The 26,138-nt window shown below is 32.6% G+C and overlaps 1 protein-coding gene across 1 annotated transcript; it reads left to right on the top strand.

Annotated features, from left to right (window-relative positions):
* Window positions 1-1,025: 1,025 nt before the first annotated feature.
* LOC142226370 (uncharacterized) lies at window positions 1,026-24,657 on the top strand. The gene is made up of 3 exons (XM_075296354.1): window positions 1,026-1,166; window positions 14,807-15,987; window positions 23,117-24,657. The coding sequence occupies exons 2-3, from the start codon at window positions 14,841-14,843 to the stop codon at window positions 24,538-24,540; spliced, it is 2,571 nt and encodes an 856-aa protein (XP_075152469.1). The 5' UTR covers window positions 1,026-1,166; window positions 14,807-14,840; the 3' UTR covers window positions 24,541-24,657.
* The last annotated feature ends 1,481 nt before the right edge of the window (window positions 24,658-26,138 follow it).

The raw sequence follows: 26,138 nt of genomic DNA on the forward strand, positions 1-26,138 counted from the left end.
GATGTACGGAATTTGAGGAAGATCGGTTGATATACACGCCAATTATGACCAGATCGGTGAAAAATATATATTGCAGCTATATCTAAATCTGAACCGATTTTTTCCAAAATCAATAGGGATCGTCCTTGAGCCGAAACAGGACCCTATACCAAATTTTAGGACAATCGGACTAAAACTGCGAGCTGTACTTTGCACACAAAAATGCATCAACAGACAGACAGACAGACAGACGGACAGACAGACAGACAGACGGACATCGCTAAATCGACTCAGAATTTAATTCTAAGACGATCGGTATACTAAACGATAGGTCTCAGACTTTTCCTTCTTGGCGTTACATACAAATGTACAAACTTATTATACCCTGTACCACAGTAGTGGTGAATGGTATAAATATTAATGTAAAAGAGGGGGTCAAATTTACCCGTTACGTCCCAAATTATGCAAAAAAATTTTACCTCACCAGTTAAAGAAAAAAAAAATTTCTCTCTAATCCCATTATATAAAAGGTAACCCTCGTAAATTATTTTTTTTTTATTAAATGACTCGATTTGTAATTTGCAAACCACTGTCCTGGTTGACTCTGGTCACTCTGGCAGTGTAACCAAGTTTCCAAAATTTTCTGGTTAAATCTCTGTCTCTAGCCAACATGGATCAGAGAAAGCCCAAACAGAAATGCGAAAATGACTACAAAATAAACAAGAAATTCAATGTCAAACACAGAGAGAGGAGAGAGAGTATGGGATAACAAAGAACTTTTAGTTATGCCTCCATAGCGAGTGGCGACCGTCTGCCGGTATTCCCAAAATATTGGGTGTGTAGACCGACCAACCAACCATCATAGTCAGCCATTTAAGCATAAGGGAACAGATGCCATCCATGAGTACTCACGCACACGTTCTTTCCCCACAAACAAAACATTCTTGATAAGACACAAGACGAACACAATCAGTCCGAATCGTGAGAGATGTGGTTGTTGATGACTTTTAACAACCAGTCTGCTTGGCTGACGGACTGGCTGGCTAGCTAGCTCTGGCTATATACCTCAGCTGGAGACACCCTCAGTCAGCATAATAAGAGTCAGTCTTTTCGAATTTTGCAAACGCTTCGGACGGTTGCCGGCGGAATATTAAAAGAAAAAAAACAACAAACAAAATCTAAATTAAGTGAGTTCAACACAATCGGGATGGCGGGTAAACCACTTCTGAAGTGATGGTGTCTTCTAATAAATAATGTGATGTCGTTTGAAGTGAAATCATGCATTTTTTTTGTTAGTACTAAAAAATTGTTTTGGCATAAAGAAAAAAATAGCAAAAAATTGTTCGTTTTATATTTTCTAGCAAGAATTCTTATTTTGTCATAAATTCTTAAGATTATGCAAAAGCGGCTATTACCCTTGGCAAAACACCAGATGTAAAGCAATATGGTGCAGCGCTTAGAATTTGAGAAAATGTGTTTATTGCAACTATAATTTGTTTACAGTTCGAAAGTAGGCAAAGTCGACTTTGAACCTCACAAAAAAAATAAAAAAAAATTAAAAAAAATATATATATTAAAAAGCGAAAGAACATAACTCGAATCTGTTTTCTTTCTGAATCTTATATTTCCAATTTAGCTCATTTCAAGCTTAAGGATATTTGTATGTGGTCAGTTAATATGACATCAACGTGGAACGTGTGTGTGTGGATCATCAATAGATTAACCCATATACCAATTCTATTTTTTTTTTTGTACCAATTATATAAAAAACGAAATCATTCCAACTCTTGTCTATGGATGACATCAATTTGAAAATGTTTCATAAAATAATATAGATACGAACAAATTTGAGCTAATTTATGTTAAAGAAATATAAAAGGTGATTTGTTAAGAGCTTGATAACTTTTTTTAAAAAAAAAACGCATAAAATTTGCAAAATCTCATCGGTTCTTTATTTGAAACGTTAGATTGGTCCATGACATTTACTTTTTGAAGATAATTTCATTTAAATGTTGACCGCGGCTGCGTCTTAGGTGGTCCATTCGGAAAGTCCAATTTTGGGCAACTTTTTCGAGCATTTCGGCCGGAATAGCCCGAATTTCTTCGGAAATGTTGTCTTCCAAAGCTGGAATAGTTGCTGGCTTATTTCTGTAGACTTTAGACTTGACGTAGCCCCACAAAAAATAGTCTAAAGGCGTCAAATCGCATGATCTTGGTGGCCAACTTACCGGTCCATTTCTTGAGATGAATTGTTCTCCGAAGTTTTCCCTCAAAATGGCCATAGAATCGCGAGCTGTGTGGCATGTAGCGCCATCTTGTTGAAACCACATGTCAACCAAGTTCAGTTCTTCCATTTTTGGCAACAAAAAGTTTGTTAGCATCGAACGATAGCGATCGCCATTCACCGTAACGTTGCGTCCAACAGCATCTTTGAAAAAATACGGTCCAATGATTCCACCAGCGTACAAACCACACCAAACAGTGCATTTTTCGGGATGCATGGGCAGTTCTTGAACGGCTTCTGGTTGCTCTTCACTCCAAATGCGGCAATTTTGCTTATTTACGTAGCCATTCAACCAGAAATGAGCCTCATCGCTGAACAAAATTTGTCGATAAAAAAGCGGATTTTCTGCCACTGATTTTGGTAATAAAATTCAATGATTTGCAAGCGTTGCTCGTTAGTAAGTCTATTCATGATGAAATGTCAAAGCATACTGAGCATCTTTCTCTTTGACACCATGTCTAAAATCCCACGTGATCTGTCAAATACTAATGCATGAAAATACTAACCTCAAAAGAATCACCCTTTATTTATTAAAAAATCAAAATCCTAAAAAACAAGTGAGTAAAGTAGAAAGTCGGGCGGGGCCGACTATATCATACCCTAAACCATCCCTACTGAATTAGTAGACATTGTTTGTGGGGTGGGGTCAATGGTGTAGGTTTTGGTGATAAACCGCATTTTCATATTTAAGAACATAGAGGGGTACATGTTTATTGGAGTCTTGTCACAATCTGAGCAGAAATGTCCAATATTAGGAGCTATAGTTGATTTTGCACCTACAGAGTTAGTATGCTACTAATATTGAGTCCATTATTAAACAAGTAAGGAAAGTCTAAAGTCGGGCGGGGCCGACTATATTATACCCTGAACCACTTTGTGGATCTAAATTTTCGATACCATATCACATCCGTCAAATGTGTTGGGTGCTATATATAAAGGTTTGTCCCAAATACATACATTTAAATATCACTCGATTTGGACAGAATTTGATAGACTTTTACAAAATCTATAGACTCAAAATTTAAGTTGGCTAATGCACTAGGGTGGAACACAATTTTAGTAAAAAAATATGGGAAACAATCTGAAGCAATTTTAAGGAAACTTCGCAAAAGTTTATTTATGATTTATTGCTCGATATATATGTATTAAAAGTTTAGGAAAAATAGAGTAATTTTTACAACTTTTCGACTAAGCAGTGGCGATTTAACAAGGAAAATGTTGGTATTTTGACCATTTTTGTCGAAATCAGAAAAACATATATATGGGAGCTATATCTAAATCTGAACCGATTTCAATCAAATTTGGATGTGTGCCAAATATTACTAATTGTACTCCTAGTGCAAAATTTCAACCAAATTGGGTCAAAACTCTGGCTTCTGGGACCATATAAGTCCATATCGGGCGAAAAATATATATGGAAGCTATATCTAAATCTGAACCGATTTCAATCAAATTTGGCACACATGACTATACTACCAATTGTACTCCTTGTGCAAAATTTCAAGCTAATCGGGATAAAACTCTGGCTTCTGGGTCCATATAAGTGCATATCGAGCGAAAGATATATATGGGAGCTATATCTAAATCTGAATCGATTTCAACCAAATTTGGCACGCATAGCTACAATACTAAATCTACTCTCTGTGCAAAATTTCAACCACATTGGGCCAAAACTCTGGCTTTTAGGACCATATTAGTCCATATCGGGCGAAAGATATATATGGAAGCTATATCTAAATCTGAACCAATTTCAATCAAATTTTGCACACTTGACTATACGACTAAGTGTTATGTTTGTACAAAATTTCAAGCAAATCGGTATTAAACTCTTGCTGCTGGGTCCATATTAGTGCATATCGGGCGAAAGATATATATGGGAGCTATATCTAAATCTGAACAGAGTTCTTCCAAAATCAATAGGGTTCTATTCTGACCCAAATTAGAAATATGTGCCAAATTTGAAGGCGATTGGACTTAAATTGCGACTAGACTTTGATCACAAAAATGTGTTTACAGACAGACGGACGGACGGACGGACGGACGGACGGACGGACGGACGGACGGAAAGACGGACATGGTTATATCGACTCATGGACCCACCCAGACCATTATTGCCAAAGACACCATGTGTCTATCTCGTCTCCTTCTGGGTGTTACAAACATATGCACTAACTTATAATACCCTGTTCCACAGTGTGGCGCAGGGTATAAAAAGAGTAAATCGCTAAATTAGTTGTGGGTAATAAATCCAAATTTGGAAAAAACGGACAATATTATTTTGTAAGAGCTACATGTAAGTCTAAATACGATCGGCCAGTACATCAAAATTTCAAATTTGAGTAACATTGGTTAATAAATAAGAGTATTATGGCAAAATTTGAGAAAATCGAGCGATGCATATATATGGGAGCTATATCTAAATCTGAACCAATTTGTATAATATTTTGCAGGTATGATTGATACCACAAAATTTGGGTACAAACAGTTACTAAATGAGGCCTCTGTGGTCAAAAATAAAGTTATTAGGGCCAAATTTGGCAAAATCGGACGATACATATATATGGGAGCTATATCTAAATCTGAACCGATTTCGATGAAATTTCGCACATATAGTTAGTGCTATAGAAGATTACATTTTGCCAAATTTGAGTACAATCGGTTGATAAATAAGAGTTTTACGGCCCAATTTGGCAAAATCGGGCGATGCATATACACTGAAAAAAAAGCATGCCCGGTTCCAAAGATTTTGTCTTTACTTTAAAAATTTTGGTATTGATTCCGAGCCAAAGAAGCAGGAGAATACAAGTAAGGATACTTTTAAGACACAATTCTCTTTTAAACTTGGGTTTTGTGTACTTGCTTCTAGGAAGCAAAATTTAATTTTTCGCTTTTCAGCTTTTTTTCTTCATATGCTATGAAAGTCCTTTAAAAACGAGTTAACGACATCTTTATTTTCCAAATTAAGACTTGACTTCTAGTAGAAATTATGATATGTTTCTAGTAATAAACGTCTTTAAAATGAAGTGTTGAAAAATATGTCCTATATTTGAACGATTTTTTGCTTTGTAGTCAAGATGCAAAAAGGCAACAAATTTAAAGACAATTTCATTAAATGTAAAGAATTTTTCTGAGTTATTAAAGTCAAGTTGACCTTTGCCAAAAAATTTTTTCTTTCATTTTATGATACCCATTTTTAAGTGAAATCACTTAATTATAAGGATAATACGACTTCATTGAAAAGTTTATCGACTTTTGGACAAGGAAAACAACTTTATGGTAGAGAATTGCGTCTTACGTGCTAAGCAAAATTTGAATTCGTATTTTAAAGACATGAAATCTTTGACCTCACGACAATATTTTTTTCAGTGTATATAGAAGCTATAGGTGTATCTGAACCAATTTCGATAACATTTTGAACATACAGTAAGTGCTATAGAAGATTACATTGAGCCAACTTTGAGTGATATCGGTTGATAAATAAGGGTTTTATGACCTAATTTGGCAAAATCTGGCTATACATATATACGGGAGCTATATCTAAATCTGAACTGATTTCGAAGAAATTTTACACTTGAAGGGTGATGCAGAAGATTATTTTGTGCTAAATTTGACGACGATCGGTTAGTAAAAAAGTGCAACGTGACCCCATTTGTCGAAATCGGACATATATATGGGAGCTATATCTAAATTTGATCCGATTTCTTCCAAATTCAATAGCGTTCGTCCTTGTGCCCAAAAAACTCCCTGTACCAAATTTCATCAAAATCGAGTAATAATTGCGACCGGAATCCTGTGAACAACAAATACATGGACAGACGGACGGACGGACACCAAGGGCTAGATCGACTCACGAGGTGATTCTGAGTCGATCGGTATATATTTTATGGGGTCTAAAATCAATATTTCTGGTAGGCACATTTTTTGGCAGATCAAACTTATTATACCCTGACCACTATGTGGTTTAGGGTATACAAATTGTTGCCCCCTTCAAAATGCAAAAACAAAATGGCTTTGAAAAATGTCTATATTTGTTGACGTTTTTCGGCAAAAACGCATATAATTTTCTAATCTACTTGCAAAACCAAACAACAACGCTATCTGCTCTCCAAAAAGTTAACACATAAATATGCATACACGTTTGTGCCATTCAAGTCAACACATAAAGATGCATACATGTTTGTGGCACTCACGAATGTGAAATGTGATAACCATCGTTCTGTAAAAGAAATTTGTTTATTTGAAATTAAATAAAGACAAGTGGGTCGCTACATTATACCATACATAATTTTTTTTTTTTTTGGTTCGGATTTAATGGGTAATTTTAATTGAACAACGTTCAGTGAGGGGACGCTCTAGAATAAAATGGACGTTAAATAGTTTTAGACCATTCAAATCCCCCGGATACCGCATTACCAGAACTAGTCAGTTTTATTGAAAGCTCACTATCTGTCAATGAATACACAATCATGGCATGTCTAGATATCAAAGGGCATTCAATACCGTCCATCCAAGCTCGATATTAAATGGACTGACAACTCTGAATGTTGATCCAGGTACACTTAAGATATGGTCACACTAGGCAAATATTTGACCAAAATGAGTGTCAAACATTTTTCCAGAAGCTTTTTCGAATTATATGGATGCCGTTTTGGGAAAACTACTCCTATTGTGATGTATCCAATATGAGCTAAAATTGTTTGCTGTCTTGCCTGTGATGGCGACTTATTTTCTGATTTTTGTCAAATATATGGCAGTGTGACCGAATCGTTAGGCTATTAGTCGAACTTCTAATGAGGAGACATATTTCAGACACACTAGGACAAACAAACATACAAAGCTATGTGAACAGAGGCACTCCCCAAGGAGCAGTTCTATCACCTCTTCTTTGGAATGTTGCTATAAACAACCTTCTGGTTTCCCTAGAAAAAGAAAGGATAAAAGTGGTGGCATACGCAGATGATGTGGCTCCAGCAGTCGGGGGAAAATTCCCATCCACAATCAGAGATATTGCACTGAAAAAAAGCATGCCCGGTTCCAAAAAAAAATGTCTTTACTTTAACGATTTTGATATTGATTCCGAGCCAAAGAAGCGGAGAATTCAAGTAAAGATACTTTTAAGACACAATTCTCTTTTAAATTTGGATATTTGGTAATTGATTCTAGGAAGCAAATTTTAATTTTTCGTTTTTTCAGCTTTTTTTCTTCATATGCACAGTCCTTTAAAAGCAAGTTAATGACATCCTTATTTTCCAAATTCTGACTCGACTTCCAATAGTCGTAGTCAAGATGCAAAAACAACAACAATTTCAAAAAGAAAATTTCATTAATTTTAAAGAATTTTTCTAGATTATTAAAGTCAAGTTGACCTTAGCGCAAAAAAGGTTTCTTTCATATTATGATACCCATTTTTAAGTGGAATCACTTAATGGATATCATGGGTCAACATGATTTTATTTATTCAGAAAAATTCTTTAAAATTAATGAAATTGTAATTAAATTTGTTGTCTTTTTGCATCATGACGACAAAGCAGAAAATCATGCAAATATAGGACATGTTTTCCAACACTTTAATTTAAAGATGTTTTTTACTTGAAACATAGCATTATTTCTACTGGAAGTCGAGTCTGAATTTGGATAATAAAGTTGTCGTTAACTCGTTTTTAAAGGACTTTGATTTGAAGAAAAATAACTGAAAAAACGAAAAAATTAAAATTTGCTTCCTAGAAGCAAAACAAAAAAATCCAAATTTAAAAGAGAATTGTGTCTTAAAAGTATCCTTACTCGTAATCAATACCAAAATTTTTAAAGTTAAGACGAAATCTTTTGAACCGGGCATGCTCTTTTTTCAGTGTACTTGAAACTTGACGCTAGTAGTTAATATTAATATAGGGAGGATGGTATTGCAAATGGGCCATATCGGACCACTTTAAACGTATAGCCCTCATATAAACCGACCCCAGATTTTTATTGCGGAGTCTCTTAGAGAAGCAAATTTCATCCGATCCGGTTGAAATTTGGTACGTGGTGTTAGTATATGGTCTCTAATAATCATGCAAAACTTGGTCCATATCGGTCTATATATACAAATAGCCCCCATATAACCCGATCCTCAGATCTGGCTTTCGGAGCCTCTTGGAGGAGAACAATTTATAGAAAATTTCACCAAAAAGCTACTAAACAAACATTTATACTTCTATAGAAAATTTTTTCAACAATTTTCTATAGAAAATTTCGTCAAAATTTTCTATAGATATAAAATTTCTTCCAAAATTTTGTCAAAATTTTATCTCTATAGAAAATTTTGTCAACATTTTATTTCTATAGAAAATTTTGTCAACATTTTATTTCTATAGAAAATTTTGTCAAATTTTTATTTCTATAGAACATTTTCTCAAAATTTTATTTATGTAGAAAATTTGACAAAATTTTATTTCTGTAGAAAATTTTGTAAAACTTTTATTTCTATAGAAAATGTTATAAAACTTTTATTTCTATAGAAAATTTTGTCAACATTTTCTTTCTATAGATTTTTTTTATACCATCCACCATAGGATGGGGATATATTAACTTTGTCATTCCGTTTGTAACACATCGAAATATTGCTCTAAGACCCTATAAAGTATATATATTCTGGGTCGTGGTGAAATTCTGAGTCGATCTGAGCATGTCCGTCCGTTCGTCTGTTGTAAATCACGCTAACTTCCGAACGAATCAAGCTATCGACTTGAAACTTGGCACTAGTAGTTGTTATTGATGTAGGTCGGATGGTATTGCAAATGGGCCATATCGGTCCACTTTTACGTATAGCCCCCATATAAACGGACCCCCAAATTTGGCTTGCGGGGACTCTAAGAGAAGCAAATTTCGTCCGATTCGGCTGGAATTTGGTAAATGGTGTCAGCATATGATCTCTAACAAACATGCAAAAATTGGTCGACATCGGTCCATAATTATATATAGCCCCCATATAATCCGATTCCCCGATTTGGCTTGCGGAGCCTCTAAGAGAAGCAAATTTCATCCGATCCGGCTGAAATTTGGTACATGGTGTTAGTATATGGTCTCTAGTGACCATGCAAAAAATGGTCCACATCGGTCCATAATTGTATATAGCCCCCATATAAACCGATCACCAGATTTGAACTCCGGAGCCTCTTGGAAGACCAAAATTCATCTGATTCAGTTGAAATTTATATGGACTCAAACACTCATGCAAAAATTGGTCGAAGTCGGTCCATAATTATATATAGCCCCCATATAAACCAATCCCCAGATTTGACCTCAGGAGCCCCTTGGAAGAGCAAAATTCATCCGAATCGGTTGAAATTTGGTACGTGATGTTAGTATATGATATCCAACAAACATGCAGGAATTGGTTCATATCAGTCCATAATTATATATAGCCCATATAAACCGATCCCCAGATTTGACCTCCGGTGCCTTTTGGAGAAGCAAAATTCATCCGATCTGGTTGAAATTTGGTACGTGGTGGTAGTGTATGATATTTAACAGCCATGCCAAAAGTGGTCCATATCAGTCCATAATCATATATAGCCCCCATATAAACCGATCCCGAGATTTGGTTTTGGAGCCTCTTGGAGGAGCAAATTTCATCCGAGTCAGTTTAAATTTGGTACATTGTGCTATTATATGGCTGTTAAAAACCATGCCCAACTAGGTCCATATCGGTCTATAGTTATATATAGCCCTCATATAAATCGATCCCCAATCACACAAAAATTGGTCCATATCAAGTTCATAATTGTATATAGCCCCCATATAAGCGACCCCCATATTTCAATTTTGGCTCTCTACCACGTATGTATGTACTAAGTCACAATTTAGAAAATGATGTTAAGAAGTTTTAAGATACCACATCCCAAGTAATTCGATTCTGGATGACAGTCTTTCGTAGAAGTTTCTACGCAATCCATGGCGGAGGCTACATAAGATTCGGCCTGGTCGAACTTACGGCCGTATATACTTGTTTTTATTTTCCTTTCTATAGAAAATTTTGTCAAAATTTTATTCTTTGTTGTTGTTTTTGATTTCAGCTTAAAACCATGCATTGACTAAACTACAAGTGTAGCTTAACCAACAGAGGAAAAGAATGTTTGTCAAATTTACTTGGGCAAAGCCCTATAGACTGTCAAAATTTTACTTCTATAGAAAATTTTATTTCTATAGAAAATTTTGTCAAAATATTCATTCTATAGAATTTTTTTTTTAATTTGCTTTTCTATAGAAAATTTTGTCAAAATTTTATTTCTATTGAAAATTGAAAAAATCTAAAGTGGTTCTAAATTTGATATTATTTCTGTAATTTTTTGCCTTAGAAAAAAATTAAAAAACGTCAGGTAATATGGAAAATGTTGGATTTCTTTTCTGAGAAACGAAATTTCAGACAAAAGAATTTTTCTTTTGATGCTAATTTTTTTTAACTGCAAATAAAAATATTAAAGGCAATCGCAACGATTGTCACGAATTCGGGATTATTTGCCCACAAAGAAAGTGTATAAAAATTTATAACAAAGAAGAATATTGTTTGTCTTGAATTTCCTATTTGTTTTCTTTAGTCGGCCATATCTGACTTAAGACTTATGTACTTGTTCAAAACTAGTTCGTCACTTTTTATTTAGAGTGACACTTTTTAGTGGAGGCACACTAAAGGAAGAGGTTTCTTTTCTGAGGAACGAAGTTTTCTTCTGACACTAAAGAATTTTCTTTAAAAGTAAATAAAATGAATTGGAGACAATCGTTGAATTTGTTTGGACTAAAAGAAAATACTTTCAACGAAAGGTGAATTTCGTTTGTCTACAATTTCGTTCCTGAGGAATGTACTTTTTCTTTGGGTGCATACCTTGTCCCTATTGGTTTATTAGTATGACATCTGTATGTACTAGTTTAAATAATACTGACTTCTTTAACCAATACCCCTCAAAACTTGTTTGATGGGAAATTTAAAAAAAATAAATATGATAACAATTAAAGCAAACTCTAAAGATAATATGGTCATGGGAAATGAACACAATCTCAAATCGTTATAAAATTCAATGAAAAAATCTTATGATAATAACTTTAAGCAAATGCAAAATTGTAGCTGCATACACAAAACAAGTTACCTATAATATTAAGTGTTACCAGGTAAATATTTTGGCTGGGCAAAAAATCATGGCATAATTTAGTAGATTAGCTAAGACTGTTAAATAAACATAATTAAAATAATTAATACATATTTCCAGTAAAAAAAGCGTCGCCAAAAAAGTAGTGAAAATGTTCTTTTTTGATCCGGAAGTAGTGCAAAATTGGTGCAGAAGCGATGAATTTAACACGGGCTTGTCATAGGATGGATGTCCACCAATTCAACAGCCGTTGCACTGAATTTGCATCGCTTCTTACTCTGTGATTCAAGTTCAGTGTTTTGGATGTGATTTAAAAAATTTTGTCATATTTTGACAAATAAATAATTGTTATATTTTTTTATGATTTTTATGATTTTTAATGCATTCTAACGCTTGTCCGAAACCTTTGAATTAAAATATTTTGAAAAATTCTCAATATTTCTTGAATAGATTTGGAATTTTTTCGACAAAAGTTCAATAATTTGAACCACTTTATTAAAGCTCACTCTGTTTTTAACCTTTTTGAAACAAAAAAAATAAATTTACCCATTAAAAATAAGAAAAAAGCGAGTTATAAATAATTGAAATACTTGAACTTCCTGTGTAGTTGAAATAAAGAACATCTTTGGGAGTACATCTTTTGGAAGTGCTTTTAAAGTTGTGCCTTTGGAAGAACTTCCAAAATTTTTTGCTGGGTTTCTATATAGGAGATCATTTGTTTTGTTCAATATAAAATATTCGACTAGAATTATAGAACACTGCAAAAAATTTTGACCTAATATGAATTATTATTTAAGCAAAATTTTGGGACACACAATTAACATAATAATAGAGACTAGGTTCTATAAACTTATGAAATTTTAAATAATTTAGGAAATTTTCGTCCCTTCAATAAAGTAAAATAAAGAAAAATTTTTTTTGATTTAAATGAATAATCTTGAAAATAACTAAAATATTGAATCCCAAACTTTAGGCTAGGACTAATTTTAAAGTTTTTGCATTTTTTTTTTGCATTATTTTTGGAATTTGTAACAAGTTCACCGAATAATTAATCTAATTAAACGCAATAAAAGTGCCAAACGATCTACAGGTCTTGCGCTTTTGGACATTGAGAAAGCGTTTGACACTATTTGGCATAATGGACTAGTATATAAATTGCTAGTTAACAATGTTCCCAAATATCTATGCAAAGTTGTTTTAAACTTTCTGGAGGCACGATCATTCATTGTGTCAGTCAATTCAGCCAATTCGTCTCCAAAACTACTTAACACTGGACTTCCCCAAGGATCTGTACTGTCTCCATTATTATTTTCCATTTTCACATCTGATTTTAAAACACCATCTTATATTAAAACGGCTTACTATGCGGACGATACGGCTTTAATCACCTCCAGCAAGCTTACGAAAGCCTTACTAAAAAAGATGGAAAAAGGATTAACAGCTTGCAGCAAATACCTTACTAAATGGAAAATAAAAATCAATCCAGCCAAAACCCAGGCAATTATATTCCCTTTTAATAAATCTCCCAAACGTCTGCCCAGACGTTGTCTAAACTTTGGTAATGAGAGAATTACTATATCTGGTAGTGTAAAATACCTAGGCGTCACACTTGATAAAAAACTCACATTTGGTAAACACATTGATGATATCCGCCAAAAGGTGCTCAAAACTATCACTGCTTTATGGTCACTACTTCACAGAAACTCGTATCTCAATCACGAAAATAAAAATCTGCTATTCAAAAGTGAAATTAGACCTTCTATTACATACGCGTGTCCAATTTGGTGCATAGCAGCAAAATCGCACTTAAAAAAGTTGCAAGTTCTTCAAAACAAATGCCTAAAGATGATAAATAATAAGCATTGGAGATACTCTACATCTATACTCCACAACGAAACAGGATACATGAAATTGGAAGAATTTCTTGCCATGCTTAATTCTAATTACATGAACAAAGCAAACTATTCTCCTTATCCGCTGATAAGGTCTTGCTGCGAATAAGACTTTTATTAATACTTCAATCTTTTGAATTATCAAATTGGAAGTCGTATGTTTATCGTGGCTATTCCCGCAATATCCCTGTATAGTCATACATATTCCAAAATATTTGAACTGATTATGATAATGTATATAAAGGTTTTATCCTAATTTTCCCTTTAAAAATATATAGATAAATATAGACTGAAACATATTGTTAATATCTCTGATGAATAATCTTATTTGTAGCAATATCTAAAAGATAAAATCTCATCCAAACATTGTAATTATAATGAGAAATGAAGACTAATAAAGACGAATTCAAAAATTGAAAAATTGAATTTGGAATTTGTAACACGTTTTTTTACTTAAGATATTTATTTGTTATATATTTAAATGAAACCTGTATCCTTATTCAAATTTTTTATAGCCATTATTTAACCCTTTGATGGTTGAGTCAACCGTCGCACTTATACTTGGTACAAAGTCCCCAGAACCTTGCCCTTTATGAATGGAATTTTATATGAAAACGCATTTTGAATTTTTGTTAAACTATTTCATATAAAATTTTTTGCAATACATGTGAGGGTCGGGAAGTAATTTCATTTCATTCAAGAAGTAATTTCAGTTGGAAATCGTAGAGTTAACGCTATAAAATGGCTGATATGTAATTTAGTAGAAGTGTGAAGCGCTATAATTATCAATTTTTTTTTTTTGTTTTAATTTTATTGATCAAAAGCAAAAATGGTGATGGCGGTATAAGAAGTTTATCATTGCGTTTGTGACACATCGACATATCCATTTCTATATAAATTATATATTCTAGGTCAGGAAGAAATTGTAAAATGTTATATCCATGTCCGTCTGTCTGTCTCGCTGTAATCACACTACAGTCTTCAATAATGAAGCTATCGTGCTGAAATTTTGCACAAACTCGCCTTTTGTCTGCTGGCGTGCCAAGTTCGAAGATGGTCTATAACGGTCCAGATTTTGATATACTCAAATCTTTGACAAAAATCATTAGGGGAAGGTCAAAATCCATGTAAATTTTTTATATGTAGGCAAATGGAAATGGTGACATCAAAACTTGCTATATAATTTGTAGCATATTGACACAAAATCCTTTGCATGTTGCAAAGGAAAATTTTCCGAATGCTCAAATACAAAGACAAAGAACTTGCCACTTTGTAGTTTAGGAAACTATTCAAGACAAATGGCTATAGTGTGACCTAAGAGAGGCGATAAAAAAATCCTGAGCAATAGATATATAGATTGAGTAGATTAGGTCAATGGGGCAGTTTCTTACTTCATACTTTCTGCGAGTCCATATCGATTTTGAGTTCATTAGATATGAAGGAAAAATTCCAAGGCTGAATTTTCTAGTTAAAATCTCTACAAAAATCATATTTTAAAGAAAAATATTTTTCCCATTTTCCAATTATAGGTCGGCAACATTTGCACCAAACCCAATCAGCAGAATGGGTACAAATAAACTCCTATTTCTGCTAATGGCCCTGGTCATTTTTATGGCCAGTATGGATGCACTGACTGAAGCTAAACTTGGCAAATCACGTTCATCAAATTATAAGGCACCTTCTCGTAGTCGTGGAAGTAGTAGCCGTGGAAGTAGTAGCCGTGGTAGCAGCAGCCATAGCAGCCATGGAAGTAGCAGCCACAGCAGTCATGGCAGTAGCAGTCATAGCAGTAGTTCCAAAGGAGGTGGTCTATTTGGAGGTCTCTTTGGTGGAAGTTCCAAATCGAAAACAAGTGATCATCATAAATCTACGGATCATCATAAGCCTTCGGATAATCACATATCCAGCGGTCATCATTCCTCAGAAATAAAGAAAACTCACATTGGTGATCAACATCAAACGCCTGGTGGCCATCATAAAACCTCAGAACATCATGAACCTTCCGCACCCCCATTGCCAAATGACCACCATAAAAATACAGGTCACCATCAGGAAAGTGGTTCTTATCCAAAGCAGCCGGGCCATCATGAGCCCTCAGCACCTACACTGCCAAATGACCACCACCATCAAAATATGGGTCATCATCAGCAAACTGGTTCTTATCCAAAGCAACCAGGCCACCATGAGCCCTCAGCACCTCCACTACCAAATGATCACAATGGTCCCATAAATAAAGTCCATCAGAATACGATATCCTCTGGACATGTTCCTGGACAATATCAACCTTCGGCTCCTCATTTACCAAATGACCATCATCATCATCATAATCCAATACATCCAAGTCATCAAAATCCCATAGCTTCTGGTCATTATCCTGGACATAATCCTTCTGTGGGTCATCCTCCTCCAGCTGGTTTCCATCCTAATATACACCAAGGTCCGCCACCAAATAATTTCCATCTCAATGCTTATCCCGGGACACATCCCCAACAACAATTCCATCCTAATTTACATCAAGGACCACCACCACAATATCATCAACCTAGCTATCCAACTCAACCTAGTTATCCTACACAGCCAGTTTATCATTTAGGTCCCATGCCTCAAGTTGTCCATCATAATTATGTCCAAGCAGCACCTGTTCCCACCGTTCTTGTTCAACAACCTGTGATATATGAGAAAAGGCGATATGGAGATGATCTTGCTCTGTGTAAGTATTTTCAAAATTTTTGCAACTAAAAGGGGTAAGAGGTGCGAGTGCAATTTAATTTAATTTGCAAAAATATTTAACACCGCAGCCACTTAAAATATTATATGTTTCAATTAGAATTTTGATTGATTCAATTAATTTTGGTGATCCATTTTAATTTTTTTTTAAAAATTAATGAAAGCGTTTATTATTTTATTTAATAGTTTGTTTATTTATTAAGGTTGAAAGAAATATTGATGATTTTTTTTTTTCTGTGTAATTGAGTAATAAACATTATTTTTTTGGTAAATTAATTAAATTGAATTTATATTACTAAGATGTAATTAAGTTGAAGATATTAAATATATTTAGTTTAGGGTCGGGTAGGAATAGTGGCTGCCCGATATTTCAGGCTCACTTAGACTATTCAGTCCATTGTGATACCACAGGGGTGAACTTCTCTCTTATCACTGAGTGCTGCCGAGTCCGAACGGCGTTCCACATTGCAGTGAAACCACTTAGAGAAGCTTTGAAACACTCAGAAATGTCACCAGCATTACTGAGGTAGTATAATCCATCGCTGAAAAACTTTTTGGTGTTTGGTCGAAACTGGGTTTGAACCCACGACCTTATGTATGCAAGGCGGGCATGCTAACCATTGCACCACGGTGGCTCCCAAATATATTTAGTTTAAATTAGAATAATTTTTGAAATTAATTTTTAATTGAAATTTTCAAATTTTACTAATGTGTAATTAAATTTAAATTATTAAATTTAATATATTTCATTTAAATTAAAATAATTTTCAAAAGTAATTTTTGATTGTAATTTCTTCAGTCACGGAAATGATTGACATATCAATTTTATTTATTCACACAATTTTTTTTCTGATTCAATAACGGAATTAATGGATCCAATTAACTTTATATTATTTATTTATGATAGTATCAATCACAGTTTTAGTTGGGTATTAAAAAATATTTGATTAAAAAATTAATTGACTTGATTGGAAAATGTAAATTACTTTTTTAGTTGATTCAATTCAACATTTAATTAATGTTGATTTCATAACTCAATTAAATTTTTGAATTAAAAACGCAACTATTTTTAATACTTTCTTACGTGACTTTGTGTTTTTAATGTTTGAAATAAATTTTTATTTAAAAATTAAAAATAAACTTTCCATAACTTTCTTTTACTGACTTAGTCTTTCGAGTTTGAGTAAAAAGTTAATTATAATTAATTTTGCTGATTAATTGTTCAATTAATTTTGCTGATTGATTTTTATTTCTATTAAAAAAATTAGTGAAATCAATTAATCTTTTTTTTTTGATTCAAATAAAATTTTTATTATTGATGATATTTTCTGTATAATTAAGTACAAAACTTTATTTGTTTTTGCTATGAAATTAAATTTAATATAAACTAATCTAATTAAATTGATTTTATTTTATTAAAATGAAATAATATATTGTTAAATTAGTTTTGAAATAAAGTATTAATTAGAATTTCCTCAATCACGGAAATGATAATATCAATCACTGATGCCAATTAAAAACTTTCTTGTAAAAGTGTAGTATATACAATTAATTTAGATGATTTCTTTTATGTAGTTAAAATAATTACTTATTTATAAAATTAGATAACCCAGTTTAATTAAATTGAATTTACTTTAATAAAGTATAATTAAATTTAAATTATTAAATACATTTTCAATAGATTTTTTCTAAATCACGAAAATGATGATATCAATAAACGACACTTATAAAAAGTTAATTTTTTCAATTAAAAATTTTTGTTTATGCAATTAATTTTGCTGATTTTTATTAAAAATAATGTAATCAAATAATTTTAAATTGAATTAAGATTTTAATTATTTTATTTTATTTTTTTTTTTTATTTTATTATAACTTTTTCTGTGTAATTAAGTAATTAAAACTAACTTTTTTATAATAGATTTTACGTAAGCTAAGTTAATGAAATTTTATTTTCATAAAGTTTAATTTAAATTATGGTTGTTTTTAATGTATTTTAATAGTTAGTCTTTATTAAATTGCCTTTAAGTTTATTTGTTTTAATTTTATTTTATTTAATTAAATTTCATAAAATATAACATAAAATTCTATATAAATTTGAATAATTTATATTGAATTAATTTTAAGAAATTGCAAATAAATCTGAAATATTGTTATGTTTTAGTAAATATTAACATTATTTATTTTATTGCTTAAGTTTATTCGTTTTGTTGTTTTGGTTTTATTTAATTAAATGTCAGATCGTTTACTTATTTTCTTTTAATTAAACATAATTATAGAAATTTAATTTCAATGTAAATTAATTTTACTTTATTTAATTAGCCAACAGAGAAAAAAAATACTTTTTGGCCATAATCACTCAAGTAATGGATCAAATGGATAATTTCTAATTGAAATAAAAAACTCCATTGTTCCAATTATAAATTTAATAGATTAAATTTATTGTGGTGATTGATGTTTATTTTGATTAAAAAACAATAAAATCATTTAACTTTTTAATTAAATATAGTTTTAAATTTAATTAGGATTTTAATGGAAAATATATTGGCAATAGTTTGTTTAATTAAAATTATTTTTTTTTTTATCAAATTAAATTTAGTATACCACAATTTAGTTAAATTAAATGTATTTTAATATAGTGTACATAAATTTTAAATATTTTGATATTTTATTCAGTATAACTTCATATATTTTATTAAAGTTCAATGTAATATAACATTTTTATTTTAATTTTATTATTTTAATTTAAATGTTAGCTTTTATTCAATGGTATTCAAATCAAATAATTTGTTTTAATTTAACATTTTATATTATTTAACAAAATTTTATTTCCTTTATTTGTTTCCATTAAAAATTCATTTAATAAGATTAAGTTTATTTATTATTTTATTTTCGCTTACCCAAATTTAATATTTACGATATTAGATTGACTATATATTTTTTTCCGTGTATTTAAGTAATAACATTTATTTTAATATGGTGTACATAAATTTAAAATATTTTGAAATGTGATGTTGTTTAACTTTATTTAATTTATTGAAATTGATTGTAGTTCAACTTTTTTGTTTTTATTAAATTGTTTTAATTTAAATAGTAAACTTTTATTCAATGGTGCTCAATAAATTAATTTGTTTTTATTTTATATTTTTCCGTGTTTTTAAAGTATTACATTTATTTTAATATGGTGTACATAAATTTAAAATATTTTGACATTTGATGTTGTTTAACTTTATTTAATTTATTGAAATTTATTTTTGTTTAACTTTTTCGTTTTTATTAAATTGTATTAATTTAAATAGTTAACTTTTATTCAATGGTCCTCAATAAATTAATTTGTTTTTATTTTATATTTTATTTTATATTATTTAACTAAATTTTATTCTTTTTTATTATTTTTTTTTTTATTTAATTATTTTAATTTAAATAATTTATTTATTATTTTATTTCTGCTTACCCAAATTTAATATTTATGATATTGTATTGATTATATATTTTTCTGTGTAAAATATTTTGGTATTTAATTTAGTTTATCTTTATTTTTTATTTATTGAAATTTAATTAAGTTTACTTTTTGTGTTTCTATTTAATTATTTTAATTTAAATAGTTAGTTTTTAATCAATGATGCTCAATTAAATTAATTGGCTTCAATTTTTTATTATTTAACTAAATTTTATTCAGTTTATTTTTTTGCGCTATAATTCCATTTAATAAGGGTAAGAGTAATTATTATTTTATTTTCGCTTACCTAAATTTAATACTAACGATATTATAATGATCATATATTCTTTCTGCATATTTAAGTAATTAAAATTATTTTGTTTTATAAAATTATATGTTATATAAACTAATTTGATTAAATTTTTGATAAAGAGTAATTTGAATTATGTTTTTATACCCTGCGCCACACTGTGGAACAGGGTCTTATAAGTTAGTGCATATGTTTATAACACCCAGAAGGAGACGAGATAGACACATGGTGTCTTTGGCAATAATGCTCAGGGTGGGTCCCTGAGTCGACATAACCATGTCCGTCTGTCCGTCCGTCTGTCTGTGAACACATATTAGTGATCAAAGTCTAGGTCGCAATTTAAGTCCAATCACCTTCAAATTTGGCACATGTTCCTAATTTGGGTCAGAATAGAACCCTATTGATTTTGGAAGAAATCGGTTCAGATTTAGATATAGCTCCCGTATATATCTTTCGTCCGATATGCACTAATATTGACCCAGAAGCCAGATTTTTGGCCGAATTTGGTTGAAATTTTGCGCTAGGAGTACAATTAGTAGTATAGTCAAGTGTGCAAAATTTGGTTGAAATCGGTTCAGATTTAGATATAGCTTCCATATATATTTTTCGCCCGATATGGACTTATATGGCCCCAGAAGCCAGAGTTTTGGCCCAATTTGGTTGAAATTTTGCACAGGGAGTAGATTTAGCATTGTAGCTATGCGTGCCAAATTTGGTTGAAATCGATTCAGATTTAGATATAGCTCCCATATATATCTTTCGCCCGATATACACTAATATGTACCCAGCAGCCACAGTTTCATACCGATTTGCTTGAAATTTTGTACAAACATAACACTTAGTCGTATAGTCAAGTGTGCAAAATTTGATTGAAATCATTTCAGATTTAGATATAGCTCCCATATATATCTTTCGCCCGATATGGACTAATATGTTCCCAAAAGCCAGAGTTTTGGCCCAATTTGGTTGAACTTTTGCACAGGGAGTAGATTTAGCATTGTAGCTATGCGTGCCAAATTTGGTTGAAATCGATTCTGATTTAGATATAGCTCCCATATATATCTTTCGCCCGATATGCACTTATATGGACCCAGAAGCCAGAGTTTTGTCCCGATTAGCTTGAAATTTTGCAGAAGGAGTACAATTGGTAGTATAGTCATGTGTGCCAAATTTGATTGGAATCGGTTCAGATTTAGATATAGTTCCATATATATTTTTCGCCCGATATGGACTTATATGGCCCCAGAAGCCAGAGTTTTGGCCCAATTTGATTGAAATTTTGCACTAGGAGTACAATTAGTAATATAGTCATGTGTGCCAAATTTGATTGAAATCGGTTCAGATTTAGATATAGCTCCCATATATATGTTTTTCTGATTTCGACAAAAATGGTCAAAATACCAACATTTTCCTTGTTAAATCGCCACTGCTTAGTCGAAAAGTTGTAAAAATGACTCTAATTTTCCTAAACTTCTAATACCTATATATCGAGCGATAAATCATAAATAAACTTTTCCCTTATTATACCCTGCGCCACACTGTGGTACATGGTGTTATAAGTTAGTGCATATGTTTGCAACACCCAGAAGGAGACGAGATAGACATAGGCAAAAATGCTCAGGGTGGGCTCGTGAGTCGATATAGCGATGTCCGTCTGTCCGTGAACACATTTTTGTAATCAAAGTCTAGGTCGCAGTTTTAGTCCAATCGACTTCAAATTTGGCACAAGTATGTGTTTTGGCTCAGAATAGATCCCTATTGATTTTCGAAGAAATCGGTTCAGATTTAGATATAGCCCCCATATATATTTCGCCCGATATGGACTTATATGGCCCCAGAAGCCAGAGTTTTACCCTAATTTGCTTAAAATTTTGCACAAGAAGAACAATTTGTACTATAGTCAACTGTGCCAAATTTTATTGAAATCGCTTCAGATTTGGATATAGCTCCCATATATATATATCTTTCGCCCGATATGGACTAATACGGTTCCAGAAGCCAGAGTTTTACCCCAATTTGGTTGAAATTTTGCACTAGGAGTACAATTAGTAATGTAGTCACGTGTGCCAAATTTTATTGAAATCGGTTCAGATTCAGATATAGCTCCCATATATAGCTTTCGCCCGATTTACACTTTTATGACCACAGAAGCCAATTTTTTGCTCCGATTTAGTTGAAATTTTGCACATGGAGTAGAATTAGCATTGTAGCTATGCGTGCTAAATTTGGTTGAAATCGGTTCAGATTTCGATATAGCTCCCATATATAGCTTTCGCCTGATTTACACTCATATGAACACAGAGGCCAATTTTTATCTCCGATTTAGTTGAAATTTTGCACAGGGAGAAGAATTAGGATTGTAGCTATGCCAGCCAAATTTGGTTGAAATCGGATCAGAGTTAGATATAGCTCCCATACATATGTTTTTCTGATTTCGACAAAAATGGTCAAAATACCAACATTTTCCTTGTAAAATCGCCACTGCTTAGTCGAAAAGTTGTAAAAAGTACTCTAATTTTCCTAAACTTTTAATACATATATATCGAGCGATAAACCATAAATAAATTTTTGCGAAGTTTCCATAAAATTGCTTCAGATTTAAATGTTTCCCATATTTTTTTACTAACATTGTGTTCCACCCTAGTGCATTAGCCGACTTAAATTTTGAGTCTATAAATTTTGTAGAAGTCTATCAAATTCTGTCCAGATCGAGTGATATTTAAATGTATGTATTCGGGACAAACCTTTATATATAGCCCCCAACTCATTTGACGGATGTGATATGGAATCGAAAATTTATATCTACAAAGTGGTGCAGGGTATAATATAGTCGGCCCCGCCCGGCTTTAGACTTTCCTTACTTGTTTGTTTACTAACATTGAGTTCCACCCTAGTGCATTAGCCGACTTAAATTTTGAGTCTATAAATTTTGTAGAAGTCTATCAAATTCTGTCCAGATCGAGTGATATTTAAATGTATGTATTTGGGACAAACCTTTATATACAGCCCCCAACATATTTGACGGATGTAATATGGTATCGAAAATTAAGATCTACAAAGTGGTGCAGGGTATAATATAGTCGGTCCCGTCCGACTTTAGACTTTCCTTACTTGTTTAGCATAATTTTATTTATTTTATTTTAATTATGTTCACAATTATTAATAAAATAATTATTTTAATTTTAATAGCTAGGTTTTATTAAATGGATTTTTTTATTTCGTTTACTTTTTCCACTTTATATTCATTCAATTGTATTTAGTTAAATTATTATTTTTTATAGAATGTAAAAAAATTAATCCAATTTAATTATGATAATTTTAGTTAGATTAACCTAATTTAATATTTATTTCCGTTGTATCTTTTAGATATGCTCCTTCACAGCCATCGCCATCACAGGGATCGTACATATATTCATAACCATTATCACAATGATGATAATCGTGGGCAAGCCAACAATGCCAATAGCGATGCAAATAATGCCAAGCCTTCCGTTATTGTAATTAATAATGGAATTCCTGGTAATACTCAAGTTTATCCACTCGATCAACTGGACTGTAAGACAGTGAAGACCAATGATGTGGAAAAAGAAATCTGTTATCCTAAACAAACTGGAAGCCCCTGGAATGTACCATTAGCCCCAATGGCTACCACACCCAATGACAATGATTTCGTTTGTTCCAAAGCCCAAGTTAGCCAACCAGATCCTAAGAATGCGGCTAATACAATTCTAGTGGAAAAGGAAGTTTGTTATCCCAAGAATGCTAATGCTTCAATGATAATGCCTGCATCAGCATCTAATGGACCAACTGCTCCCATGGGACCCTATGTACAAGATCAACAGCCTATGGGACCTGCTGCTGTGCCATATATTCCTGGACAAAATCCTCCTGTATCTCCCAATCGTCCGGCAGAGACTCCCCAAGGACCTCCAGTTATTCCCAATGGAGAAATTGTCTGTTTTAAAGTGAAACTCAACGAAACCGATACCAAGAGTCCTGATAACTCTACCACTAAGGAGGTAGAGAAGGAGGTATGCTATCCAGCTTCATTTCTAAATCAATCCTCTGGACAATTTCCTGAAGGAGAAGTGGAATGTAACAAAATGAATGTTACCGAACCAGATCCTCAAAATAGCAATAGCACCATACAGGTTGAGAAAAATGTATGCTATCCTGTGGCAGCATTGAATTCAAGTCCTCCAAGTAATGAAATTATTTGTAACAAAACCAAATTCAATCAAACCGATCCAAATGATGCTACCAAGCTTATGGAAATGGAACAAGAATTATGTTATCCAGCTGTGTATTTAAGTCATTTACCCCCAGGAGAATTTCCCAAAGGTGAGGTAGATTGTTATAAAATGAACATTACCCAAGCTGATCCCCAAAATGCTACAAAGCTATTGGAAGTTGAGAAGACTGTATGTTATCCTGTCCAGCCACCGGTATATCCTAATGAACAATATCAACAACAAACTCAATATAATCCAAATCAATCTCAAAACCAACAATATCCACAAAATGGTGAATATACTTTACCACCCAATCAATATCCACCAAATGGTCAATATCCCCAACCAGCCAATCAATATCCAGCAAATGGGCAATATCCACCATATGGGCAATACCCACCAAATCAATATTATCCTGGTCAATATCCTCAAGGTGCATATCCTTCAGCTTCACCTCAACCCGAGGGAAAAAGTTCGGCCATTAGCTTAAAGGCAAATACTTTTGGTAGCATGGGTATAATAACGACCCTTGCCGCTTTGTTATTTGCTTACAATTGATGTTTGTTAAAATATACTCGAATTTAAATCTTATACTCATAATTTTCATTATATTTATATCCTATATAACGTATAACTATATATAGATATCTCCAAAAATATATACTATTATTATTATTTCATTATGTTTCTAATTATTGTTCAATTGTGATACATTCTCAGGTACTTTAAAGGTCTTGACTTAAATCATATGTTTTGCCAATTAGCAAATATATATATATATATATTTTTTGAATATTGTTTTATAAAATACTCTTATATTAAAATAAACAATAAATATTTCATGATGTTAAGATTATAATAAAATTTGCTTATATTTATACCCACCACCATAGAATGGTGACAGGGGTATAATAAGTTTGTCATTCCGTTTATAACAAATCGAAATATCGATTTCCAACTATATCAAGTATATAATTCTTGATCAGGGATAAATTCTAAGACAATATAAATATGCCCTTCTGTCTGTTTGTCTGTCTGGCATAATCACGCTACAGTCTTCATTAATGCAGCAATCGTGCTGAAATTTATCACAAACTCGTATTTTCTCTGCAGGCAAGTCAATTTCGAAGATGGGCTATATCGGTCCAGGTTTTGATATAGTCCCCATATAAACTGACCTCCCGATTTGGGGTCTGGGGCTTATAGAAACTGTCATGCTGCATCTATTGCCTTTAGACATTTTGGCCAAACAGTCAGCTGCAACAACGGCTGTGCGGTTGCGCGAGCTATCGCTGTGGTCGGAAAAAATTTACGGTCACAGTTCGGTCCTCAAAGTAATGCCAGATGTGCCTAACGTAGTGGATTACACCCTGGCAAAACCACTTTTCGACAAAAAGTTTGAAACTCTATTTCCCAACAGTGAGGCGTGGTGTACACAGACCCCGGGGAATAAAAGATATATAGAGATTTCTATACTGATGGCTCCAAATTGAATGGACAAGTGGGTTTCGGAGTATATTCTAAAGATCTGGAAATTCGAATAGCGAAAAGATTACCTAATCACTGTAGTGTTTTTCAGGCTGAAATATTAGCAATAAGAGAGGTGGCGAATTGGCTGAGAAGTAATGTTCCAACAAATATTGGCATTAATATATACTCAGACAGTCAACCTGCAATAAAATCCTTGGACTCTGTGTTCCTTAACTCGAAAACGGCCGTAGACTGCCGCAAATCTCTCAAAGAGATGGCTGAGCAGTACAATATTCACCTAATATGGGTACCTGGCCATAGGAACATACCAGGGGAACTAGAATCTGTAGGTATGCCTCTGGCCACCTGCAAGTTCTTACTGCGTAAGAAGGCTGTTATGATGGCCAATATTCGATGGGAGAATTACAAGGGTTGTAACGACACCAAGCAAATATGGCCCCATTTAAACTTAAACCGCACACTAGATATGCTAGTGTTCTCATGGCGTCAGATAGCACTCCTGATATCTGCTCTAACGGGTCGCTGCCTGATAGGCGAATTTGCAAAAACTATAGGTGCGAAGTATAATGACTATTGTATAAGCTGTCATGATGTGGAGGAAAAGGAATCAATTAAACACCTCATGTGTGAGTGTCCTGCTTTTTGTGTAAGGCGTAAGCGAATTT

The sequence above is a fragment of the Haematobia irritans genome, chromosome 2 (genome assembly GCF_050003625.1).
Source record: "Haematobia irritans isolate KBUSLIRL chromosome 2, ASM5000362v1, whole genome shotgun sequence".
NCBI classification, from domain to species: Eukaryota; Metazoa; Arthropoda; class Insecta; order Diptera; family Muscidae; genus Haematobia; species Haematobia irritans.